The sequence below is a fragment of the Hyperoodon ampullatus genome (genome assembly GCF_949752795.1).
Source record: "Hyperoodon ampullatus genome assembly, chromosome: 2".
NCBI classification, from domain to species: Eukaryota; Metazoa; Chordata; class Mammalia; order Artiodactyla; family Ziphiidae; genus Hyperoodon; species Hyperoodon ampullatus.
In genome coordinates this window covers 68,218,608-68,244,208 of record NC_136915.1, presented here as the reverse complement: position 1 = coordinate 68,244,208, position 25,601 = coordinate 68,218,608, and the positions used below count along the sequence as shown (strand labels likewise).

The window sequence follows — 25,601 nt, the reverse complement described above, 5'->3', positions numbered from 1 at the left end:
CTTATTATTTTTGCACAATCTTGGGCCTTCCAAGTGATAGGAATACATTATTTCTTCTTTGGAAAAAAGATGCTGAAATTAGGATTAGTATAAAATTTGTAGCAACTCACATTAAGGATGATACATTGTTAGTAATCTGTGGTAAGCACCCTTTTAGTTGAAAGTTGTCATATGAACTTAAGTGAATTTAAAGTAGCAATTGAACTGCTTTTAAATTAATTACCCTCAATAAATACTTATTACTTACCTTCTGAGCATGTGGCACAGAGGGGAATATGATGCTTATTGTGCGTTCAAAGTTTTTAAAATCTAGTAGAAAAGAGAAATGTGTACACAACTCTGCTACAAATTAAATATTCTAAATTCTGAATTATAGGCATAAGGAGAATGTATAGAAGTGTTGAAGAGGAAGCTTTTGCTTGGTACTGGTTTTATCTTATTCATAGCTTACATTTATTGAAGGTATACTAGGTGCTGGGCACTATGTTATATAATGTGTTGTTCTGTTTAATTTTAATAACTCCATGAGGCAGATATTGTTATTATTCCCATTTTTACAAATGTGTAAATTGAGGCACAGGTAGATTAAATAACTTGCCAAACTTTATACAGCTCATAAGTGCCAGTACTAGAATTCACATCCAAGTGGGCCTGTCCCAGAGCTTACTCTCTTAATTGTTTTACTGTACTGCCTCTCATAACCTTAGATGTTTATGATCCCCAGGGGTGTCCACAGATTTTTGTCTCAGAACAAATGTGTCATATTAATCATGCCTTCTGTCCCTTGCTTGGATAATATTAAGATTCCATGCTTCCTTTTTAGGTGCAGTGTTAGCTGTTTACATAGATCCAGTGTCTGAGAGAAACCTCTGAGGAAATGTTATTTGCTCCCTGTTTTCAACTAGGCAGCTAAAATATAGAGCTGATTATGTTATTCTTTCACTTTAAAAAAGCCTTTGATGGCTTCTTCAAACTTACAGGTTAAGATCCAGACTTTGTACAGGATACTTTACAGATTGACCCTGCCTTAATTACTTTTTTGAAACGAATTTCTCTCCATTTTACCAAATTAACTCAAATCCAAGCTACACGATACAATTCCTTTTTCCTAAACATTTATACTTTTTCACATTTAGATGCCTTAATACAGGCTTTTTCCTCTGCTGGAATGTACTATTCCTTTCTTTGTTAAATAATATAACACTCACCCCTCACTGCCCTTGTCAGACGTCACCTTTCCCTGACCTGCCTTTCCTTACAGTTTCCTCTGTTTCTTTCTCCGTGCTTTTGGAGCACTTTGACTTTGTTAGACTCTAAGCTCTGTGAGGGCAAGGACTGTTGTATCCCCAGCTTAGTGTCAGGCACACTGTAGGCCTTCAATAAAATTTGTAACACTCATCATATTCTGATTTAGTTATATGTTTATGTGTCTGTCTTCCAGTTAGATTTTAAGATCTTTGAGTATGATGACTAAGTCATATATATATTTTTTCTGAATCTAGCTCAGTTTCTAGGACTATGTGGGTGCCAGATATTGATTTGAATTGAACATGTGTTTGGATTCTGAATCTTGTGGTATAGATAAGGGAGGGGGAAGAAGTTGGGGCAGCCACTTTATGGCACAACTACTGCACTCTATTGAGGTGGTTCCCCTGGACAGGTTATACCTTTAATATTTCTAATATTAAATTTGTATTGGGAATTCTATCAAAAAATCTCAAATTTTTAGCTAATGAAATGACTAAGGTATGACTTAAACATCTTAGGGAAGTATTGTAAAATGTTAATGTATGTTTAACAGCATGATTCATGTCAAAGATATTATCACTTTTCTTTCAGCTACAATGAGCTATTGTTTATTATTGATACTTGTCAAGGAGCATCCATGTATGAGAGATTTTATTCTCCTAACATAATGGCTTTAGCTAGTAGCCAAGTGGGAGAAGATTCACTCTCGGTAAGTGCATTTTTTCTTTCCTGTTTGTAAATGGCATTGTCTTTGGAATGTGTAGCTATTTCTAGAATCACTTATATGCTTTATAAATATATCTGTTATTTCTTATTCTTAGACTTCTTTATATCTTAGAAGGAAATTTTGATTATATTTAAAATATTTTGTTGTAATGTAATGATCCTATCTATTAGACATACACTTTTTTTTCCTTTGCTTTTTTATAGCATCAACCTGATCCTGCAATTGGAGTCCATCTTATGGATAGATACACATTTTATGTCTTAGAATTTTTGGAGGAAATTAATCCAGCTAGCCAAACTAATATGAATGACCTTGTAAGTATTTGCTTGATTTGATTATAGCACAATAGCTATGCTAACCTTAATGTGATAAGTGAAGTTTGTTATTCCTCGACTTCTAGGGCACTCTTCCATATGCTGAATGGTGGCCTTTTAAAGTGTTTTGAATCTCCCATTACATTAGTATCTCTTTCTTTACTACAAGAGGCCTAAAACTTTAGCCTAGTTAACTTGCTATTCCTTGAGATATTTTGCTATTCTCATTCATTTGCTCATGTTTTTTTCCCTACCAGAAATCTCCTTTTTTAGATTCACATATTGAAATTCTACCTATTCTTTGGGAGTCAAATCACATCCTACCTCCTCCAGGAGATCTTCCCATAGTCTTCTTGTTGGAATTTATGTAAAATACGTAAAGCTACTCAGAGCTTTATTTCTTTTTTTTTTTGTGCCATTTGTCACAGTCTGTCTGTTTTTGGACTTACTGATTGAGTGTAAATGTTTTTCTCACTTAATGGGAAGTTCTTGAAGGAGAGAGACCTCCTCTTACATATTTTTGTGCACCATACAACTTCTATTACCATGTTTTGATGTGGCCCGTTGAATTTAGTTCAACTTTTTTTCCTGAATTTTCTGCACTGATTGGCTCTTTTAAAATAAATCTACTTTGAAGTTGCTATCAAAAGTAAGCATAATAAAAAGCTTGAAATAGCAGTTCTAGACTGGATAATTACTGTGAATTAATGACTTTCATTCTTTTTTCATTAATTTATACCTTAATTCATTCACAACTATTTCTTGAGTTTTTGCTAAGTGACAGGCACTGGCTGTACTCTAGAGATAGAGGCAGATACTGTCCCTGCTTTCATGGAGCTTTGGAATGAATGGGAGGCTGAGTAGATAGGGTTCTGGACTCTACTATTTCATAAACCAAGCAGCTTTGTATTGATCTCTTTTATTATATAGAAACCTTTCAGGTAGATTTCTATTTATTGAAGAGGTTCAACTCAAAAATTCTGAAAACCACTGCTTTAAGCTATCAGACTTGATAACATCAAACTACTTACTACATTTTGAAGTTTTGAAAGGGAATAACTGCCAACTAGGAATTCTGTAACCTGCAAGGTTATCATTGAGAATTGAAGGAGAGATTAGGAGTTTTCCAGATAAGCAAAACTAAAAGAGTTCATCACCATTTTACAAGAAATGTTAAAGGGACTTCTCTAAGCTAGAAAGAAAAGATACTAATCAATAGTAAGATAACATATTAAATTAAAAATCTCACTGAAAAAGGTAAATAAAAAGGTAGTAGATTAATCATTTATAAATTCAGTACAAAGGGTAAAAGACAAAAGTCATAAAATTAATTAAAAATACAATACTTAGTTAAGGGATATATGAAATGAAAAGATGTAAAATATGTCATCAAAAATGTGTTGGGGAAGTAAAATATAAAGCTTTGGAATGTGTTCAAAATTAAGTTACTATAAACTTAAAGGAGACGGTTATATATGTAGGATGTTATGTGTGACCTATGGTAACCACAAACAAAAAACCTTCAGTAAATACACAAAAGTAAATGAAAAAGGAATTTAAAATAACTGTAAAGAAAACAGTCAAACAACAAGGAAAGAAAGAAAGAGAAGAATAAAGGAACAGAGATGAACTACAGAAACAGTGAGAAAACAATTAACAAAATGGCGGTAAATAAATACTTATCAATAATTACTATAAATATAAATGGACTAAATTTTCCAATCAAAAGACATAGGGTGGCTGAATGGATTAAAAAAACAAGACCCTTCTCAATGCTCCTTACAAGATACTCACTTCAAACCTTAAGACACTCACAGTCTGAAAGTGAACGGATGGAAAAAGATATATCATGAAAATGAAAATGAAAAGGAAACTGGGGTAGTAATAGACTTCCAAACAAATACTGTAACAAAAGATGAAGAAGGGCATTACATAATATAAAGGGGTCAGTCCAACAAGAGGATATAACATTTGTAAACATTTGTGCACCCAACATGGGACCACTTAAATATATAAATCAAATAGTAATGGAAATAAAGGGAGAAATAGACAGCAATACAATAATAGTAGAGGACTTAATACCCCACTTAATATCAATGGATAGATCATCCAGACAGAAAATCAACAAGGAAACATTGGCCTTAAAAGACACCTTATATCAGATTGACTAAATAGATACATACAGAACATTCCATCCAAAACAAAAACAGCAAAATACACATTCAAGTGTACATGGAACATTCTGCAGGATAGATCACATGTTAGGCTACAGACCAAGTCTCAGTAAATTTAAGAAGTCTTGATAAATTTGAGCATCTTTTCTGATCACAACAGTATGAAACCAGAAATCAGTTATAAAAAGAAAACTGGAAAAAAACCCCACAAAACATGTGGAGACTAAACAACATGCTGTTAAACAATCAGTGGGTTATCAAAGAAATCACAAAATACCTTGAGACAAATGCAAATGGAAACACAACATTCCGAAATCTTTGGGATGCTGCTAGCGAAAGCAGTTTCTAAGAGGGAAGTTCATATTAATACTGACCTACCTCAAGAAACAAGAAAACTCTTAACCATCTAACTCATTTAAAGGAACTAGAAAAAGAAGAACAAACAAAGCCCGAAGTTAGTAGAAAGAAGGAAACAATAAAGATCAGAGCAGAAATAAATGAAATAACAGCTAAAGAGACAATAGAACAATCAATGAAACTATAAGAGCTGGTTCTTTGAAAGATAAACAAAATTGGCAAATCTTTAGCCAGACAGACTCATCAAGGAAAAAGAGCCCAAATAAGTAAAATCAGAAATGAAGGAGGAGAAATTACAGTCAATATCACAGAAATACAAAAGATCATAAGAGACTATTATGAACAATTATATATGCCAACAAATCAGACAATCTAGAATTGGATAAATTCCTAGAAACATGCAGTCTTCCAAGACTAAATCATGAGGAATTAGAAAATCTGAATAGACCAATTACTAGTAATGAAATTAAATCAGTAATCCAAAAAAAAGAAAAAATGCCAACAAATAAAAGTCCAGGTCTAGGTGGCTTCATAGGTGATTCTGCCGAACATTTAAAGAAGTTAATACCCATCCTTGTCAAATTATTCCAAATAAAATAATACACACTTTGGATAATACACACTTCTTCTTCAGTTTGAGAAGAAAGAAAGAACACTTCCAAAGTCATTTTATGAGACTAGCATTACCCTGACACCAAAACAAAATAATTGATGCTATAAAAAAAGAAAACTATTGGCCAATATCCCTGATGAATATAGATGCAAAAATCCTCAACAAAATTTTAGCAAACCGAATTCAACAATACATTAAAAGAATCATGCAGCATGATCAAGTGGGATTCATTCCAGGGATGCAAGTTTGGTTTAACACCTGCAAATCAATAATGTGATACACCACATTAACAAAATGACTGATTTAAATCATATGATCATTTCAATAGATGCAGAAAAAAGCATTTGACAATTCAACCTCCATTTATGATAAAAACTCTTTACAAAGTTGGTGTAGAGAGAATATACCTCAATATAATAAAGGCCATATATGACAAACTCAGCTAACATTATACTCAGCAGTGAACAACTGAGAAAGCTTTTTCCTCTAAGATTAGGAACAATAACAGGGATGCCCACTCTTGCCACTTTTATCCATAGTATTGGAAGTCTTAGCCACAGAAATTAGTCAAGAAAGAAACAAAACTGAGTTATTTGTAGTGAGGTGGATGGACCTAGAGTCCATCATACAGAGTGAAGTAAGTCAGAGAAAAACAGATACTGTATGCTAACACATATATATGGAATCTTAAAGGATGAACCTAGGGGCAGGAATAAAGACACAGACGTAGAGAATGGACTTGAGGACATGGGGAGGGGGAAGGGTAAGGTGGGACGAACTGAGAGTAACGTTGACAGATACACACTACCAAATGTAAAATAGATAGCTAGTGGGAAGCAGCTGCATAGCACAGGGAGATCAGCTCAGTGCTTTGCGGCCACCTGGAGGGGTGGGATAAGGAGTGGGGGAGGGAGATGCAAGAGGGAGGGGATATGGGGATATACGTATGCATATAGCTGATTCACTTTGTTATACAGCAGAAACTAACACAACAATGTAAAGCAATTATACTCCAATAAAGATGTTAAAAAAAAATTAGTCAGGAAAAGAAATAAAAGGCATCCAAACTGGAAAGGAAGAAGTAGCAAAACTGTCACTATTTGCAGATGGCATAATACAGAAATCCCTAAAGACTCTACCAAAAAAACTATTAGAACTAATAATGAATTCAGTTAAGTTGTAGGATACAAAATTAATATACAAAAATTGGCTGAATTTCTGTACACTAATAATGAACTATCAGAGAAGTGATGAAAACAATCCCTCTTACAATTGTATCAAAAAGAATAAAATACCTAGAGATGAATTTAACCAAGGAGGTGAAAGACCTGTATTCTGAAAACTCTAAGCATTGATGAAAGAAACTGAAGATGACACAAATAAGTAGAATAAATCCATGCTTCTGATTTAGGAGAATTAATATTGCTAAAATGTCCATATTTTCCAAAGCAATCTACAGATTTCATGCAATCCATATCAAAATAATAAAGACATTTTTAAAATAGAACTAGAACAAATAATCCTAAATTTTGTACGGAAGCACTGAAGACCCCAAATAGCTAAAGCAATCTTGAGAAAGAAGAACAAAGCTGGAGCTATCATATGCCCTGATTTCAAACTATGCTACTAAGCTATAGTAATCAAAACAAGTGTGGTACTGGGAGCACCCTTCTAGTTGCTAGATGGGATGCTGCCTGCCGAATTCATGAATCATCTAATAAAGCCAAATACATCTTCAAATTTACTTGGTTGACTTTTATTTTTTAATGGATGGGTGGCAGCGATGAGATTTGAAGTGAACTTGGGATGGCTTTCAAGGAGCAGGAAACACAGGCATGCACCCTGTGAACCCTTTTCAGTTCACTCTCTTTCTTGCTGTTTCCAAGGGCCATTGGTAAGTTCCTTTTGGTTGAGCTCTGTTCTTTTTGTGTTCGAGCTCCTGATCTAATTAGCTTTCCACAGTTCATTGTTTTGAGTGGAAAACTCCAGTCCCTTGATTCTGTCTCCACATTTGGAACTATGATGGTTTAATATGCACCTCCCCATTTGTTTGGAATCCTTTACCAGATTCCCTGTTGAGAACTACTAGTTATAGCTGCAGTTCTCCTTTTGCTTGGAATCAGTCCGCAGTCCTCATTCTTTGAGGTTTGCTCGTTCAGTCCTTTCCCCAGTCTGTCTCTCTCTCTCTTTTTTTTTAGTTACCATGGGTTTCTGTTAATGTGTACACGAAGTAAAGCCCATTGCTAATGGGAATCTCAGAAGCCAAAAAGCTGCAAAGATTGGTGGGTACCAGACATTTAAAAGTTATTAGAGCACTCATCACCTAACCTAAAGAGTCTCATGTTAGGATAAGTTGGTCACAGAATGGGTTAGACTGACATCTAGGTCACTCACCAACCTCAAGAAAACTTCCATGCAACAATGTACACCATAAAACACCGCATCATTCCCAACCCTGCCACAAGTCCCTCTTAGGTATTAGTTTGACTGAGAAAACCAAAGGCCTAGCTAGAAGAAACATGATCCATTATGTCCAAATAGTTGAGCACACTGCCTTCCATCACATCTGCTTAGTTTATATTTAAGAACTATGAATCCTGGAAGCTGCAGTTATTTAACAAAATGGCAAAGTTTAACTAAAATCAACCTAGAATTACATTGGCCATCAGGAGGAATGTCCCAAATAGGTAAGATCACTTAAAAACAAGGGCTCCCAAGTTAAACAAACCAAATGGAATACCTATTTTAATTAGTATGCAGAAGTCTCCAAAAGCTTTCAAAATTCCAAAATAACTTCATTAAAAGATTCGTTGCAAAAAACCAATGAAAAAGTAAAGATACAAAAGATATCTAAAGCAATGCCTAGGCCTCCCCATTTCACCTTCTTGGGGGTTCATTATCAAAACACTTGCCCAGAGATCAATGTTTCAGCTGTTATCAGCTGGGACACTGGAAAAGAGATTGTTCTCAAGGCTCTGTGCAAATTCTTCAACATCAACTTAAACTTCCATATGGGCCCCTCACAGAGTTGATGATACAGATTTTTTGGGTAAACTGCTAAATTATTCCCTTAAACACTTAGGGAACTGAAATTATTCAGAGTCTGGTAAGAATTTAGACCTTATACCTGAAGCTAGATATACCCAGAGGAAAAGAAACATTCCAACAATAGGTAGATGGGTGTCATTCCTTTTTGCCAATCCCCAAACCTCCTCTCTTCATCTCAAAATACTTGTAGATATTGGGACTTTGGAAATAGAATTGTTCTGTACTTAATCTGTGTCTTTGTGATGTAGATTTCCTATCCCCATATTCTCTGAAACTTAAGAGCCATTCTTTGAAATGCAATTGTTTCTCATCAGAAAAGAAAAAAAAAAGAAGGGAAGAAATATTTGGAAATTTGGCAGATAAAAAAAATTTTAAGTGTCTTCTCCACAAATATTGGTAACTATGAGATCTCCCTTTGCATCTGTGTATCTCCTTATGTACGTTGTAGATATGTATTGTTTTTTTTAACCTCTAGATGGTACTGCAGAATTATTTTGTAGAAGAGCTCTATTTAGTTGGTTTGAAGACAAGCTTGTAACGATTGTGTTACCGAGTGCAAGCACGCTCTGCTCGCTGCACAACAGGCCCATAAATTGGGAGACAAGGTGTTGAGGCAAGGAATATGACTTTATTCAGAAAGGCAGCAGACCGAGAAGGTGGTGGACTAAGGTCCCCCCCAAAAACCATCTTATCGGGGTCTGGATGCTAGTTTCTTTTATAGAATCAGAGAGGGAAGTAAAGTAAGAAGGCAGAATAGAGAGGGAGAGGCGGGGAGGAAGTAAAGTAAAAAGGGCCATCAGTCTTGCAAAAACATCTCCTGGAATGACCAGCCTCCAGGAGGGCATGTGTTAATTTCTTCTTTCTTGCAGCCATTCGCAGGTGGGTAGGGTTCCCTGCAGCAGGCCATTATGTATGATCATAATAACAAAAGCAAGGAAAAGCAAAGGCTAAAGTCAAAGAAACAGATCCAATGTGGAGTCAAAATGGACATTCCAAAGTTGTCAGAAATACAACAGAAACTAACTGAAATGCTTTTTAAAATTATGTGATCTAAGATATCTTTTGTAAATAAAAGCTAGTTTAAGGTTGTTGGTTTAATTAAAGCAGATATGTCTTTAGAGTTATCAGCATTAAATATAATACTTTTATTTTACCTAGGCTTGCAAGAAAAATAACTGGATATGATGAAGTTTTCATAAGTAATCTAAACAATTGTTAAGAGCAAGTATTAAATAAATATAAGTAGGATAAAAAGTTTTTAGTTGAACTTTTCAAATTCATTTCCCAAATCTTTTCAGTAACCTGAAACCTTAAAGTTTTGCTAAGATTAAGTGCTAGAAATTTATTGAATATCTAGATCTCCCCAAATAAGAAAAAATACTGAGCCATTAATTATTGAACATAGGTTTATCTACCTTTGGTTTCTTATTATAGAGAAACTAAAGATAAATTTGGGTTTATTAGTAAGCATGTGTCGACTGAAAAAAATGCACAACCAAAAAGTTGAGAATTATGTTTTGTTTGGCAGACAAATTGAGGACTTAAGCCCAGGATGTAGCCTCTCAGATAGGTCTGAGGGACTGTTATGAAGAGGTAAGGGAGGAGCCAGATTTTATAGGAGTTTTTGCAGCAAAGACCAGGTAGTCAGAACATCAAAAGATTACTGTTAATTAAATAAAACCAGACATCTCAAATTAATGAATTTAGCACTTTTCTATGTATGGGAAGATGCAAGAGTCTGGGCTCATTAAAATCATTCCTTTGATATGCACCACAGCTGTCTAGGGCCAGTATCCTGGGCTTTCCCATCCTGAGTCCCTTCAGGGTGCACCTTAGGGGGCAGCTGTAGTGGCTCGATGGCTGCAACATCCTTTGTTTACTGATATGGTAGGCAACATTATTCATTCACACTTGTTTGGTGCCATGCTGAGAAATTTTCTATGAGAAAGCACATATTTCTAGAAATTATATAAAAGTGTAAGTTCGCCAAGCTGTAATGCTAGTGTAAGAGATAGTCCACAATTGTTTACTTCCTAAATTTTCACTAGAAATTAAGGTTTTTAAAGGTTAAAAAATCTAATTATGCAAGTAAAGCTATTAGAAACGATATGGGAGACATCTCCACATGCAGGGAAAAGCAGGATGTGTTTTTGGCTAAGAAAAATTATGAGGAATAAAGATGCATTTGTGTTAAGGGAAATGAGAATAATTTTGTCTTAACTAGAACTTCCGGTTATGAAGGCCAAACTAAACGTATATAAAAGGTTGAGAGAGAGAATTTTACCTTGTCTAATCAAGCTGGCTGAAATTGAATTGTTTATAAAGGTTTTAAAAATTAAGCTTTATTATCAGTAGTGTACTTCAAACCAGAACTTAATTTTTTTCATCTGCTAAGTAGACAATATTGTTTCATATTGATCTGTGATCCTGTTTCTTCAAGTGTCCAAACCTTTTGGTGTCTTTGACAGACTTCCCAAAATCAGATTCTAAAACTGAAGTCTTTTGACCTCAGTTAACTTTCAAGTTTTTCAGAGGGTGCCTGGAACATTTCAAAGGATGTATTTCCTCTCCTTGTAAAAAGGAAGATGTTAAACTGATGAGGCTTATTTCATATGTTAAGTTACATGGGAAACATTGTCAAATAAGAAGGAACAAGCCTTCTTTATGCTGTGTCTATATAGGTATGTATTATAAGTGTTCCAGAGATCGCATAAAATTCTTGGAAGTCTGATATATCCAGGTGTATTATATTGTCTGTCATCAAAATTGAGGCTTACAACACAGGACTGAACCTCAGTATTAGGGAGTTGCCCTCACTGACTTTCATGCAAAGGCAGCAGCAATAGAGGGTTATAAAGATGGTGGCACATGTGGATGAAGTCCATTCTGCTTCTGAAAAACATAACCCCCTCATTGCCAGACTTTTGCCATCCTGATGTCCTTGTAACATGGCAACAGTTTGTTCCTGAATCAGAGAAATTAAGGTGGGTAAATAATGGCTGTAAACTGAATGACCAGTCAGGGCTATGGGAGAACCTAGACAGCGTTTGGTTCTTCCTGGCAAAAGTTTTTCTTTTTTTTGCATTCTTTTGCCCACCCACCAGTGAATTTAAGAATAACAATTTTTGTCCCTAGAGGTGGTCTCAGACCTCCTCTCTCTGGACTCCTTTAGCACCTACAACTGGACTTCATTCATTTGCCACTTAGTATGGGTTATCGGTATGTTCTTGTTATTGTATGTATGTTTCCCGGATGGGTTGAAGCCTTCCCCTGCTGCAAGGCCAGCACCCTCACTGTGGCAAAGAAACTGTCAGAAAATGTGTTTCCCACCTGGGGTATACCTTCCACAATCTCCAGTGACTGAGGCACACACTTCACTGGGAAAATCATACAGTCTTTAACGAAAACCTTGCAAATTTCTTGGAATTACTACTGTCCCTGTCACCCTCAATCATCAGGCAAGGTTGAGAGAACTAATGGAAAAAACTGGATTCAAGCAGAACAAGAATTAATAATGTGGGACTGAATGAACTGATAAGGATGATTATAATTTTTATGACTGTGTGTTTAAAATATTGCGGGTTCTTTAATGTTTTTTTCCAGATTTAAAGAAATCTTTTCTCTTAAGCTATCAACAATTTGGTAATATATACCTTTGTGAACAAGGATGAAACATTTACTTTTTCTCCCTATCTGATCCCCAGAATTCAGAAACTCTCAGTGAATATTCTTATTTTCATGTTCCTTGTAACAGGACACAATTAGAAACATGGGCTATATTACCAAGGCTTTGACTGGAATGTGTACACAGACTCAGACATGACCAGACAGCTGCAAGAAACCACGTGGAAAAATCAAGCTGGTACTTTGCTTACAAAGTTCCAGCAAAGCAATCTTAAAAAAGAACTTATGGTCAGTCACTATTCTTGCTGCACTTCTATAAAAATCAGGCCAAGTTTAATACAGACAAATTAGTTTTACTGTGATTATCTCTGGTTAAAAAAAATGGGATAATCATAGAAAAATTATGTTTGCACCTTTGTAGATAATAGATTCTAGTCCTGTTAATTGTCTTTGTGGTCAAAGATTCCTCTAGTTTCCTCAGATATCTGACTATGACTTACCCAATTAACATTTCCAGCTTTCTCTCACCCTTCTGATTTGGAATCACTAAGAACAAAGGCAGCCCTTGAGCCCCATTGGAAGGGACCTAACCAAGTGCTCCTGACCACTGACACTGCTGCAAAACTAAAAGGTTCTGAGCCTTGGGTGCACATCTCACAGCCAAGGAGGATTCCACCTGGCATCTGGTCCTGTACTAACGCTGGAGACCCGTGAATCAAACTGACAAGGAAGAGAAGTAGCTGACATTGATATAGACTGCTTCTGCCCACGATGACGGATCAAAACTTCATACTTTAACTAAAACCTTTTCCTCTTTGCTTTCTTTCCTTTACTCTGGAATTGACCTGGAAAGATAACACCATCATCCGTATCTCCCAGGCCATTGCTTAGAGGGGTAACCTCTCGAATTTAGAACAACTTTTTATTTCAGTTTAGGAGAAAATGTAACTGACCCTTGGCTTGAATGGGCAAGTGCAACACTTGCAAATGAATCCATTAACAGTGCCACCTAAGTGGAAGTAGTTTGTGCCCTGACAGGATTTGTCTTAGTCAGTGATGGTTATTCTCCTTGGGCCTATGAATGCCTAGATGGCTGGTATATAACCAGGCAGTACCTATTAGGTTATCTAACTGTTCTAGAAAGGACCTACCAGGAGACATTCATAATTCAGAATCGCTTCCTTTGGCAGGGTCAATTTCCCTGATTAGGAGTAAATACAAATGAGAATATGATCAGAAGCCTCTTCTTAACTCTTGAAAGTATTGCAGAATCCACCGCTAAAGCATTAGCTGCCCAGAAAAGATCCTTAGACTCTGTGGCTAGAGTTGTTCTTGATTATAGAATAGTCCTTGATTATCTTTTAGCTGAACCAGGAGGTGTCTGTACTGCGGCCAATGCCACCAACAAGATTGACATTTCTAGGGAAGGTGAAGCTCAGTCACTGAGCAAACCACTTGGCTTAAAAGGGTGACTCCTTCAACTGGGTCTTTCTTTGATTGGTTTGGGTCTTGGGGACCTGACTCTGAAGTGCCTTCCAAGTACTGGGAATTATCCTGCTTATAATAATCATAATAATCCCCCTGGTGGATCGTATTCTCTCAAAAGCTTTCAATTCATGTGCGCAGCTGCTAACTGCCAGGCAAATGATCTCCTAAGACTGGAAGGTCAGAAATGAAATGAAGAGAATGACCAACTTAAAATTTATGAACCTGGAACCATGATCTGTGGATGTTACGGGAATTAAGCAAAAAATGTTTTGGGTGCTCTCTATCCCCCATCCCCCTAGAGTCAATCTGCATGATAAAACCCGTGTCATGCCCTCCCCCCACACCCCCCAAAGGAAGCCTGACCTAAAAAAATCTTTTCTTTTGCTAATAGCTCCCCGACTTTCCTCCTATAAAACCTATTTTGTACAACTCAGAGCACCCTTCTAGTTGCTAGATGGGATGCTGCCTGATTCATGAATTGGCCTGTTAAAGCCAATTAGATTTTCAAATTAAAAAAAAATAATAATCATATGGTACTGCAGAAAAACAGACACATAGAACAATGGAACAGAATAGATAGCCTGGAAATAAAGGCATGCTTGCTTATATGGTCAGTTAATATACAACAAAGGAGGTAAGAATATAAAATAGGGGAAAACACTCTCATACACCCCAGTGTTCATAGCAACATTATTTACAATAGCTGAGATAAGCAAACAACCATAAGTCTCCATCAATAAATGAGTGTGTAAAGATGTGCTATATATACAATGGAATATTACTCAGCCTTAGAAAAGAATGAAATTCTGCCATTTGCAACAACATGGATGGACCTAGAGGGTATTATGCTCAGTGAAATAAGTCAGACAGAGAAAGACAAATACTGTATGCTATCAATTATTTGTGGAATATAAAGAAAAAAAACAGAAGTAGACTTATACAGAGAACAAACAGATGGTTGTCAGAGGGGTGGGTGAGTGGGAACACGGGTGAAATAGATAAAGAGGATTAACAAGTACAAACTTCCAGTTAAAAGTAAATAAGTCATGGCAAAGTAATGTACAGCATAGGGAATATAGCCAATAATATTGTAATAACTTTGTATGGTGACAGATTGTAAGTAGACTTGTCACGGTGATCATTTTGTGATGTATAAAATATCAAATCATGGGCTTCCCTGGTGGTGCAGTGGTTGAGAGTCTGCCTGCCGATGCAGGGGACACGGGTTCGTGCCCTGGTACGGGAAGATCCCACATGCCGCTGAGCGGCTGGGCCCGTGAGCCATGGCCGCTGAGCCTGCGTGTCCGGAGCCTATGCTCCGCAACGGGAGAGGCCACAACAGTGAGAGGCCTGCGTACTGCAAAAGACAAAAAAAAAAAAATCAAATCACTATGTGGTACATCTGAAACAAATATAATTGTTTCAATTATAATTCAATTTTTTTTTAAGTGGAAGGTTTTTTTTTTTTTTTTTTTTAGCAGCAAAGAAGATAATACTTACTTAGTGTTTGACAAGCTCATTCAACTACTTTTCTTTTTCTGCTTTCTTCTGCTAGTACCTAATAAAACCGACCAAGTTGCTCATACAGGAATACCTTTGATATACCTCAAACTTTAATTTTATCTTGTTTATTTTGTTTTATCTTTTGTTTATTCAGCCTTCTGTCTGTTTTGTCCTTATTTGACTAAATTAACTTTCTTGATCTTCCCCCACCTTTTTTTCCTTCTTTGCTTCTTTTTTTTTTTTTTTTTTCCGGTACGCAGGCCTCTCACTGTTGTGGTCTCTCCCATTGTGGAGCACAGGCTCTGGACGCGCAGGCTCAGTGGCCATGGCTCACGGGCCCAGCCGCTCCGTGGCACGTGGGGTCCTCCCGGACCGGGGCACTAACCGGTGTCCCCTGCATTGGCAGGCGGACTCTCAACCACTGCGCCACCAGGGAAGCCCTCTTTGCTTCTTAATTTATATCCTGAGCTCTTCTTTGTATTTCTTGTTACTGCTTTCCTGAACCTGGAAGGCAGTATGATGTTAGACCAATTAATCTCTTTGAGCCTTAGTTTGAAGGAGAGAATAATTTTTGTATACCTCAAAGTTGTTGGTAAGCTTAAATGAGAATATCTGCAAACTGCTTAACACAGTGCTTGGAACACAGTTTCATAAATTATAGTTGCTGTGCCCTTCCCCATCCCTCTACTGTTGTGTTGGTGATTACCTACGCAGATAGTCTTGTCCCTACAGGTGGGCAAGTGCTGTGGGCTCTGGGTCCTTACTAGTGGGCCTGTAATGGTTTCCTTCATATATGCTGGGCTTCTGCCAAATTGAGTTCTTTGCCTTAACATGTCTCTGCAGCTGCTCCTTTATTAGGAATGTTATTTCCAAGCTAACCTTCCTTTTCCTTCAGAAAATAGCTAAAGCCCCACTCCTTTTTTCTTATCCTCAAACACTAAGAAGTTTATCTTTTTCTGAATTAGAGCCTGTCCCTTTTTTTTCTGCCTTGTTATGTTTATTCATCTCTGACTAGACTTAAAGCCTTGAGGAGAGGACCCAAGTCTCATCAATTTTTGTATCCCCTATGGAAGGTAACCGTATGAAGTGTGTATAATTGACACTTTTTTTTTTGCGCTGCACGGGCCTCTCACTGTTGTGGCCTCTCCCATTGCGGAGCACAGGCTCCGGACGTGCAGGCCCAGCGACCATGGCTCACGGGCCTAGCTGCTCCGCGGCATGTGGGATCTTCCCGTACCGGAGTACGAACCCGTGTCCCCTGCATCGGCAGGCAGACTCTCAAACACTGCGCCACCAGGGAGGCCCTAGTAGACACTTTTTATGCTTTGCTGAGTGAATGAACATGTGTCTGGGGTTAGCAGACACTTGGTCCTGTCCAAAACGTCCATACGATATTTGGCCCATGCCAAAAGGTCCTTGAAATTTGGTCTTGTCCAAATGTTCATGAGCATATTTGGTTCATGCCAAATGGTTTTGGACAGGACCAAATATCAAGGACCTTTTGGCATGGACCAGATGTCCTGCAAAGGTCCTTGGTAATGCACTGATGTGGAATATCAGGAATAAGATTAACATAAAAAATATTGTGAGATCTGTGTAGTGGTGAAGTTGTAGTTTTCAGACTATTCTCTGGAGCACTATAGTGTATTGAGGTGCTTTGGGTTTGTAATTTTTATCATGGATAAACTAGGAAAGTTACTTGATTTATAGAATGGTTTTTGTAGATTCACAGCAGGAGGATGAGGGGGATAGCTAGCGAGCAGGCTACGCTTAACTTCCTGCAATCCAGAGCAGCTCTGGTTTCATCTTTTTTACATATTGAGCTACTATGTAATATTTTATTTGAATTTAAAGTTTGAATGAAGGGTCATAATTACAAAATGTTACAAAATTACAAAATGTAAAAAAAAAATGCTCTGGTAGAGCATTCCACTGAGATGGATGTAGATACAGAAAAAAAGCAATTCTCTTGTCATAGTGTTGCCTATGAGTTCTCATAAATAAGTGTTCAAAATAAACTTTGTAGCATATGATTTTAAAAAGTGAATGTTTTTTTGTTCCCTTGCCAGCTTCCTGTTTTATTGATAACCTATTCTAATGTCTGTAAAGCTTCTTAAAGTGTCAAGCATTATGATAGCAATGAAACTTTAATCTTTAGAACCAGTAGTTTCTTTAGGTTGGGAGAACTTTGAAGATATATTACTGTCTACTATATTGTATTAATGGATTTAATAAAAGTTGTATGAATATGTAAGCATGTGTATTTATTATTGTTGTACATATTTTTTTCAGTTTCAGGTGTGCCCCAAAAGTCTATGTGTGTCTACTCCTGGACATCGCACTGATCTTTTTCAGAGGGATCCTAAAAATGTCCTGATAACTGATTTCTTTGGAAGTGTACGGAAAGTGGAAATTACAACAGAGACTATTAGTTTGCAGCAAGATTCAGGAGTCATGGAAAGCAGGTATTCATCTTAAATTATTATTTGAATAGAGTATTCTAGTCTCATGATTTGTAGACTTTTATGTAACATTATATTAAGAGATGAAAATTAGTATTTATAAAGAAAATCACACATTTCTACCCATTCTTTACTTTATGTAGCCCCTATGCTTTTCAGATTAATGGGCAAAAGCTCTAAATATCAGTGGGAAGCTAAGATCTTGATTAGGGTTATGTTGTAGCTCCAAAATATGTTTGTAGAAGTATGAGTTCAGGCTTGGTTTAAAAAGGACTAAAACTTACACAACAACTGACTGTCTCAGAGCCATACTTTTCTGTCAGTATATATGATGGTTCAGAAGACCTTCATAATGGGGAAGGTATGTGAATGTTTCAAACATTATTAATACTCTCTAACAATGTGTAGGTTGTCACCTATTGCAGTAGAAGGTGTTAAATGATGTGACACTGAATAGGGAAGTTGGCAGCTGGGCATTTAGAGTATAATAGGGCCCTAGGAATCTGGTAGATGCAAGGCAGATAAACATATAAAGGGGAAGTGAGTGCCAAAAGAATATAGGTGCCAAATGTATACTTCAAGCTATAACACAATGCTTGCATTTTCAGAATTTCTGTGGGCTCCAGCAATCTGATTAGTTCTCTGCCACGTGTTTTGGTTCATAGAGTCTGGGTAGTTTGTGAGCCTGGTTCAGTCCTATCTCTGGCTTTTGCCTAGTGTTGTATTCTATTAATCTTGAAAAGTTTATCTTTAGGATTTCTTTGGGGGCTCTTAGTTATTGATTAGGGAAGAGAATGAGAGAGAGAGGTATAAGCCAAGTACTCCCCTTTTGGGGAATGGACTCTGTGTGTGTGAGTAGTGAGTGTGCGTGCGCGTGCGCGTATGTGTGTGTGTGTGTGAGAGAGAGAGAGAGAGAGAGATTGCGAGAGACTGGTTGATTTAGAAGTATTTATAATGTTCTGCTTGTTTTCTTTTCTGTAAACATTTATAAAGGCACAATACTTTGTTGGGATTAAATAGTGTCTCAGTTAATAGCCACTTTCTTGAACTATATAGATGTGTATTTTCCTAGCCATTAGACTTTGTTATTTGGGATTGTTTAATGCTGTCTATTGGAAACTCATACTCCAGGGAACTTTTCTGGATTGTCAAATGGCGGCATATAAATTACTTTTAATTTTGAAAATTTCAAAGATTTATAATTGAACTTGTGAATGTTTTAGAAATAAATTTAAAAACTAGCAGTAAATTATTCCTTATGAAGATTTGAAATTGATATTATTATTAATTATTTCCTATTATGGATATTCAAAGTGTTGGATTTTTTCTTTTTCAATTTCTTGTATCTGTTGGCTTAAAAAATATTTTCTTGAGACAGCAGGTGATACCCTCAACAATATCACTTTTATTTATTATTTAAAATTTCAAATTACTTTTGTAAAATAGCTAAACTATACCTTAATACTTAGCAACTGAAATTGAAATTGAGCTACTATATGTTTTTTACCAAATTCATTTTGTAATTTCCCTTGAACTTAAGGTTGTAAGTACATGACCTGTAAGATACAAGATATACCTTCTCTTAATCGTCTGAATATTGCATTAATTTCCTTTAGAGATAAGGACTATCTTTATACTTCTGTGTTATTTTCTATTCTATCCACTTAACACAATATTAAATATATAATAATTGTGCAATAAAAATGATTTCAGTGGAATTCTACTGTTTTATTACATATTCTGGAAAGATGAAATTTTTGTCTCATAAAGTATCTCCGTGTATTAGTTCAAAAGCAAAAATTGTTGGTGCTGATAATTATCTTCATTTATCTTTAATCAAGGAGAAAATTATATTAAGCATCAAAGCCAGATACCAGGCACTGTTTTTTGGTTTTGTTTTTTAAGATATTTTATATTGGAGTATAGTTGATTAACAATGTTGCGTTAGTTTCAGGTGTACAGCAATGAGCAGACACTGTTGAATTAGAGCACCCTCTAGTGTTTATAAATAAATTTTATTTAGAACATTGCTTACAGATGGTTTCATAATTTCTGATATTTGTTATCCAGTTAATTTAGGAGGATTAAGTTCCCAACATGTTCCAGGAATGGATGATAGAAATATTATCTCATTATATATAGGTGCTATTTATATGCAAATATGAATGGCAATTGGATGTTTGTTTAGAGAAAAGTATTATATATTCTTGAGAGATCAGCTATCACAAAAAACTACTTTATTAAGGAAATTATGGGCTTGAATGTATATGTATTTTTTCAGATCTTAGGTTAAAAACATCAATACAGTTACTGTTATTAAAATTGGCAGTTAAACTTTTAAGAATACTGCTTTCTACATATATTAGGAAAATAACAACTCATTTGTCCAGATTGTCCATATTTCATATTTTGTGTATTAAACTAAAGTCAGATATGATGGAGAGCATTAGTACATAAAATTGACTGAAGTAACTTTATGAAATAATTGGTGTTTTATATGTCTTCTGACATATACATATTATATGAGTAAGGTACAGTCATATAAATACTTATATTGAGTAAGGTCATATCCTTACAGTCATATCCTTAGTAACAACAGTTGTTTCAACGTGTGTTTTACTTACTGTGTTTTTAATTTATTTACAAGAACAAATGAGGTAAAATAAGGACTGATTGCAATAAGCTTGGCTTATATAACTTATTTCTAAACTGCTTTATCTGAGTGTGTATAGGTTGACTTTTGATAAATATGCAAACAGCCTGCCCTCAAAGAGTTGGACTTTCTGGAATATAGTAATAAGTCCATGTCAGCGTTACTCAGAGTACCAGAGTACCCTAACTATTGATATATAGGGAAAATAGCCTTTAGCTTGAGAATGTAAAAATACAGGCACCAAAATGTAGAAGTGTAAATTCTGTAGGCATTACCTAAGAAAAAAATGGAATCTGGGACAATATGAACTGTAAATGCTCAACTTTTATCTTGGTTGTTAGATGACATCTTACCTAGTCTGACTTTTGCTTTAGGCTCTAAATTGAGGCACTTGATTCTATCTATTTTTTTGTTGTAATTTTATTCTGTTATACTAGAATTTCTTTCTCTAGGCAATCTTTAGCAACTGAAAATTTTGAATCTAACAGGAAATTTGAGGCTGGACTCTTCTTACAGATTTCTTATAGATAGAGGGGTGAAAATGGGCTAACAAGGTCAGTCTGTGTTTTGAACACCACAGTAGGACTCTTTCAAGGGCTCGGTAAGGAAGTCCCCACCTTATATAGGAGGTCAAAGATCAGACAGTTGTTGTCACAGAGATTAGATTTTGAGCCTTTTCCATGTGCTTCATGCTTTATATAACATATTATCTAGGACGGTTGGATTGTAAATAGTAGAATCCAACATAAGCTAGCATTATTTCCTTAAAGATATTTATATATAGATATTCTGTGTTTTATGGAACCCAAGGGCAGGCCTCAGTAAGGGACTGGAATCAGGAACCAGAAATCAGTCAGAAATGTGGGCAGTACTCCCTCTGTCTCCCTGTTCTAGTCTTTTCTTCCTCTGCTGCTCTGAATGTAGGGGATAGAATGTGTGCACACTACTCTTCTGGAAATTTATATCTGTTCTGGAGATTTATATCTGTTCTGTTCATGATAAAGCCCAGATACAGAATTAACTTGCTCATTCTCCATTTTAAGCTCCCCAGAGGGCTTCTTGATTAGCCCAACTTGAGTACTGACCCAGCTGGGCAGTAGTGGGGTCATTTAACACAAAATCATAGCTACTGGGGGGCCCATCCCATGTGAATAAGAGGAACCCTCCAAAAGGAAATTGGGAGCTATGCAGATACCCTCAAGGAAAAATTACATTAATCCCATTTAATTCACATAATTGCTTTATGAGGCAGGTGTAATTTTCCCATTAAATAGATGAGTAAAGTGAGGCTGAGAAAGGTTAAGAAACCTGCCTAAAGTCCACATCTAACAAATGGTGTAATCAAGATATGAATCCAGGAATGCTTCCTACCTCTAAAAATATATATATATTATTTTATTGTTTTATAATTACCCTGAGTTGTTTTCTTTTAAAAGGATATAAAATATAAATGATAGCACAATGAATTATCAGAAAGCAACTACTTATGTAACCACCAGAGAAAGAATTAGAACAATGCTGGTACCCTGGAAGGTTCCCCAACCCTTACACCCCTTCTCAATCTCTACCCCCTCACTCCCCCTCAAAGTTAACAGTGATCCTGTCTCTTATGGAGTTTACTTTCTTGCTCTTCATCTTAGTTACATCACCTAAACGTGTATCCCTAAACGTTATGTTTTGTTGCTCTTGCTAGTACTATATTTCTGGAATTCATTTACATTGTTGTATGCAGCTGTGGTTTGTTCTTTTTTTTTTTTTTGAGTTTAGTAAAATTACCCTTTTTAGTATATAGTTCTGAGTTTTGACAAATGCATACACTTGGATCATCACCATGCCAATCCATCACTACAGAAATTTTCCTTATGCTCCCTTTTCTCCAATCTCTCCCTCATATCCCACTGATCTGTTTTCTGTCCCCACAATTTTGCATTTTCCAGAATGTCATATAGATAGAATCGTATATTCTGTACTCTTTTGAGTCTGGCTTCTTTTACTGTCATAATGCATGTCAGATTCATATCTGTTGTCATATTTATCAGTAGTTGGTTATCTTTTGTATCTCACCAATTGGAGGACATTTGTTTTTGCCCCCTAGTTTTTGACAATTAAATAAAGCCACTATAAATGCATACAAATATAAGTTTTCATTTCACTTGAGTAAATATAGCTAAGAGTAGGTTTGCTGGGTCATATGGAAGTGCATGTTTAACTTTATAAGAAACTTTCAAACTATTTGCCATAGTCAGTGTACCATTTACATTTCCACAAATAGTTGTTCCACATCCTTAATTACACTTGGTATTGTCTTTTTAATTTTAGCTATTCTAATAGGCATGTAGTAATATCTCATTATGATTTTAATTTGCATACCCCTGATTGCTAAGGACATTGAACAGCATTTCATGTACTTATTGGTCATTCATACATGTTTCATGAAGTGCCTATTCAAGTGTTTTGCTCATTTTTAAAAAATTGGGTTGTTTTCTTACTGAATTGTAAGATTTCTTTATATATTCTGGGTATAAGTCCTTTGTCAGATATATGTAATGCAAATATTTTTTCTTAGTCTTTGGCTTGCCTATCATATTCTTTTTAGTTTGATTGTTTGTTTACTTACTATGTCATAATATTGACATTCAGTCCAGTAATCCTCCACTGTAACAGCTCCTTTACTTTGCAGTGAAAATTGATTTGTATATTTTTTGCCTCTGAGTCCTTGTGGGATTTTTTTTTTTATTATTCAAACAGAAAGTCACAAAAATTATAATCATCCTCATCAGTTCACTCAGTCCCATGTAATTAATTTTTTTTTCATCTTGATCTTTTGTTAGCACTTTTATGAATTCATCAATTTTCCATTAGAGTTCTGAAAATGCTTATTCATTCAGTTCAGCAATATAGTCAGTTACCAGAAACCTGTACTTGTCAGAGTCTTTTCCATGAATTCCTTGAAGATGAAACCCTTTTATAGGAACATTTTTGCAAAAGCATCAGAGTACACCAAGAACTGTTTGTAAATGACAAAAGACTTAAAAATGACCACGGTTAAAGATTTGATGAAAGTTCATAATCATTCAATTGACAAGTAAATTTAGTTATTTCTGAGGTATACATTTTAAAGTAATAACTAGAATTATGACTTATTATACCAGAAAATATAACATTTTTAGAAATTTCATGTAATGTCTGAAACATTTATATTAACATATTTCCATACAAAAACCCAAATTAAGTTTAGTATTAGTTGTTATTTTCTTTGTTTTTTGTTCTTTTATACTGCAGGTTCTTACTAGTCATCAATTTTATATACATGAGTATATACATGTCAATCCCAATCGCCCAATTCAGCACAGCACCATCCCCACCCCACCGCGGTTTTCCCCCCTTGGTGTCCATACATTTGTTCTCTACATCTGTGTCTCAACTTCTGCCCTGCAAACCAGTTCATTTGTACCATTTTTCTAGGTTCCACATACATGCATTAATATACGATATTTGTTTTTCTCTTTCTGACTTACTTCACTCTGTATGACAGTCTCTAGATCCATCCACGTCTCAACAAATGACTCAATTTCATTCCCTTTTATGGCTAAGTAATATTTCATTGTGTGTATGGACCACAACTTCTTTATCCATTCGTCTGTCAATGGGCATTTAGGTTTTTTCCATGACCTGACTATTGTAAATAGTGCTGCAATGAACATTGGGGTGCATGTGTCTTTTTGAATTATCGTTTTCTCTGGGTATATGCCCAGTAGTGGGATTGCTGGATCATATGGTAATTCTATTTTTAGTTTTTTAAGGGACCTCCATACTGTTCTCCGTAGTGGCAGTATCAATTTACATTCCCACCAACAGTGCAAGAGGGTTCCCTTTTCTCCACACCCTCTACAGCATTTGTTGTTTGTAGATTTTCTGATGATGCCAATTCTAACTGGTGTGAGGTGATAACTCATTGTAGTTTTGATTTGCATTTCTCTAATAATTAGTGATGTTGAGCAGCTTTTCATGTGCTTCTTGGCCATCTGTATGTCTTCTTGGGAGAAATGTCTATTTAGGTCTTCTGCCCATTTTTGGATTGGGTTGTTTGTTTTTTTAACATTGAGCTGCATGAGCTGTTTATATATTTTGGAGATTAATCCTTTGTCTGTTGGTTCGTTTGCGAATATTTTCTCCCATTCTGAGGGTTGTCTTTTCGTCTTCTCTATGGTTTCCTTTGCTGTGCAAAAGCTTTGAAGTTTCGTTACATCCCATTTGTTTATTTTTGTTTTTATTTCCATTACTCTAGGAGGTGGATCAAAAAAGATCTTGCTGTGATTTATGTCAAACAGTGTTCTTCCGGTGTTTTCCTCTAAGAGTTTTATAGTGTCTGGTCTTACATTTAGGTCTCGAATCCATTTTGAGTTTATTTTTGAGTATGGTGTTAGGGAGTGTTCTACCTTCATTCTTTTACATGTAGCTGTCCAGTTTTCCCAGCACCACTTATTGAAGAGACTGTCTTTTCTTCTTTGTATATCTTTGCCTTCTTTGTCATAGATTAGTTGACCATAGGTGCATGGGTTTATCTCTGGGCTTTCTATCTTGTTCCATTGATCTGTGTTTCTGCTTTTGTGCCAGTACCATATTGTCTTGATGACTGTAGCTTTGTACTATAGTCTGAAGTCAGGGAGTCTGATTCCTCCAGCTCTGTTTTTTTTCCCTTAAGACTGCTTTGGCTATTTGGGATCGTTTGTGTCTCCATACAAATTTTGAGATGATTTGTTCTAGTTCTGTAAAAAATGCCATTGGTAATTTGATAGAGATTGCTTTGAATCTGTAGATTGCTTTAGATAGTATAGTTGTTTTCACAATATTGATTCTTCCAATCCAAGAACATGGTATATCTCTCCATCTGTTGGTATCATCTTTAATTTCTTTCATCAGTGTCTTATAGAGTTCTGCATACAGGTCTTTTGCTTCCCTAGGTAGGTTTATTCCTAGGTATTTTATCCTTTTAGTTGCAATGGTAAATGGGACTGTTTCCATAATTTCTGTTTCAGATTTTTCATCATTAGTGTATAGAAATGCAAGAGATTTCTGTGCATTAATTTTGTATCCTGCAACTTTACCAAATTCATTGATTAGTTCTAGTAGTTTTCTCGTGGCATTTTTAGGATTCTTTATGTATGGTATCATGTCATCTGCAAACAGTGACAGTTTTACTTGTGCTTTTCCAATTTGTATTCCTTTTGTTTCTTTTTCTTCTCTGATTGCCGTGGCTAGGACTTCCAAAACTATGTTGAATAATAGTGGTAAGAGTGGACATCCTTGTCTTGTTCCTGCTCTTAGAGGAAATGGTTTCAGTTTTTCACCATTGAGAATGATGTTTGCTGTGGGTTTGTCATATATGA

At 35.8% G+C, this 25,601-nt stretch overlaps 1 protein-coding gene across 1 annotated transcript in view; it reads left to right on the top strand.

Moving 5' to 3' along the window:
• Positions 1 to 25,601, top strand: part of PIGK (phosphatidylinositol glycan anchor biosynthesis class K) — a gene marked incomplete at both ends in the record, with an annotated part of 145,814 nt that overhangs the window by 42,637 nt on the left and 77,576 nt on the right. Inside the window, 3 exons of the mRNA XM_079697661.1 lie at positions 1,840 to 1,957; positions 2,179 to 2,289; positions 17,389 to 17,561. Of these exons, the coding sequence (XP_079553787.1) occupies positions 1,840 to 1,957; positions 2,179 to 2,289; positions 17,389 to 17,561 (402 nt within the window). The remainder of the gene's footprint in view (positions 1 to 1,839; positions 1,958 to 2,178; positions 2,290 to 17,388; positions 17,562 to 25,601) is intronic.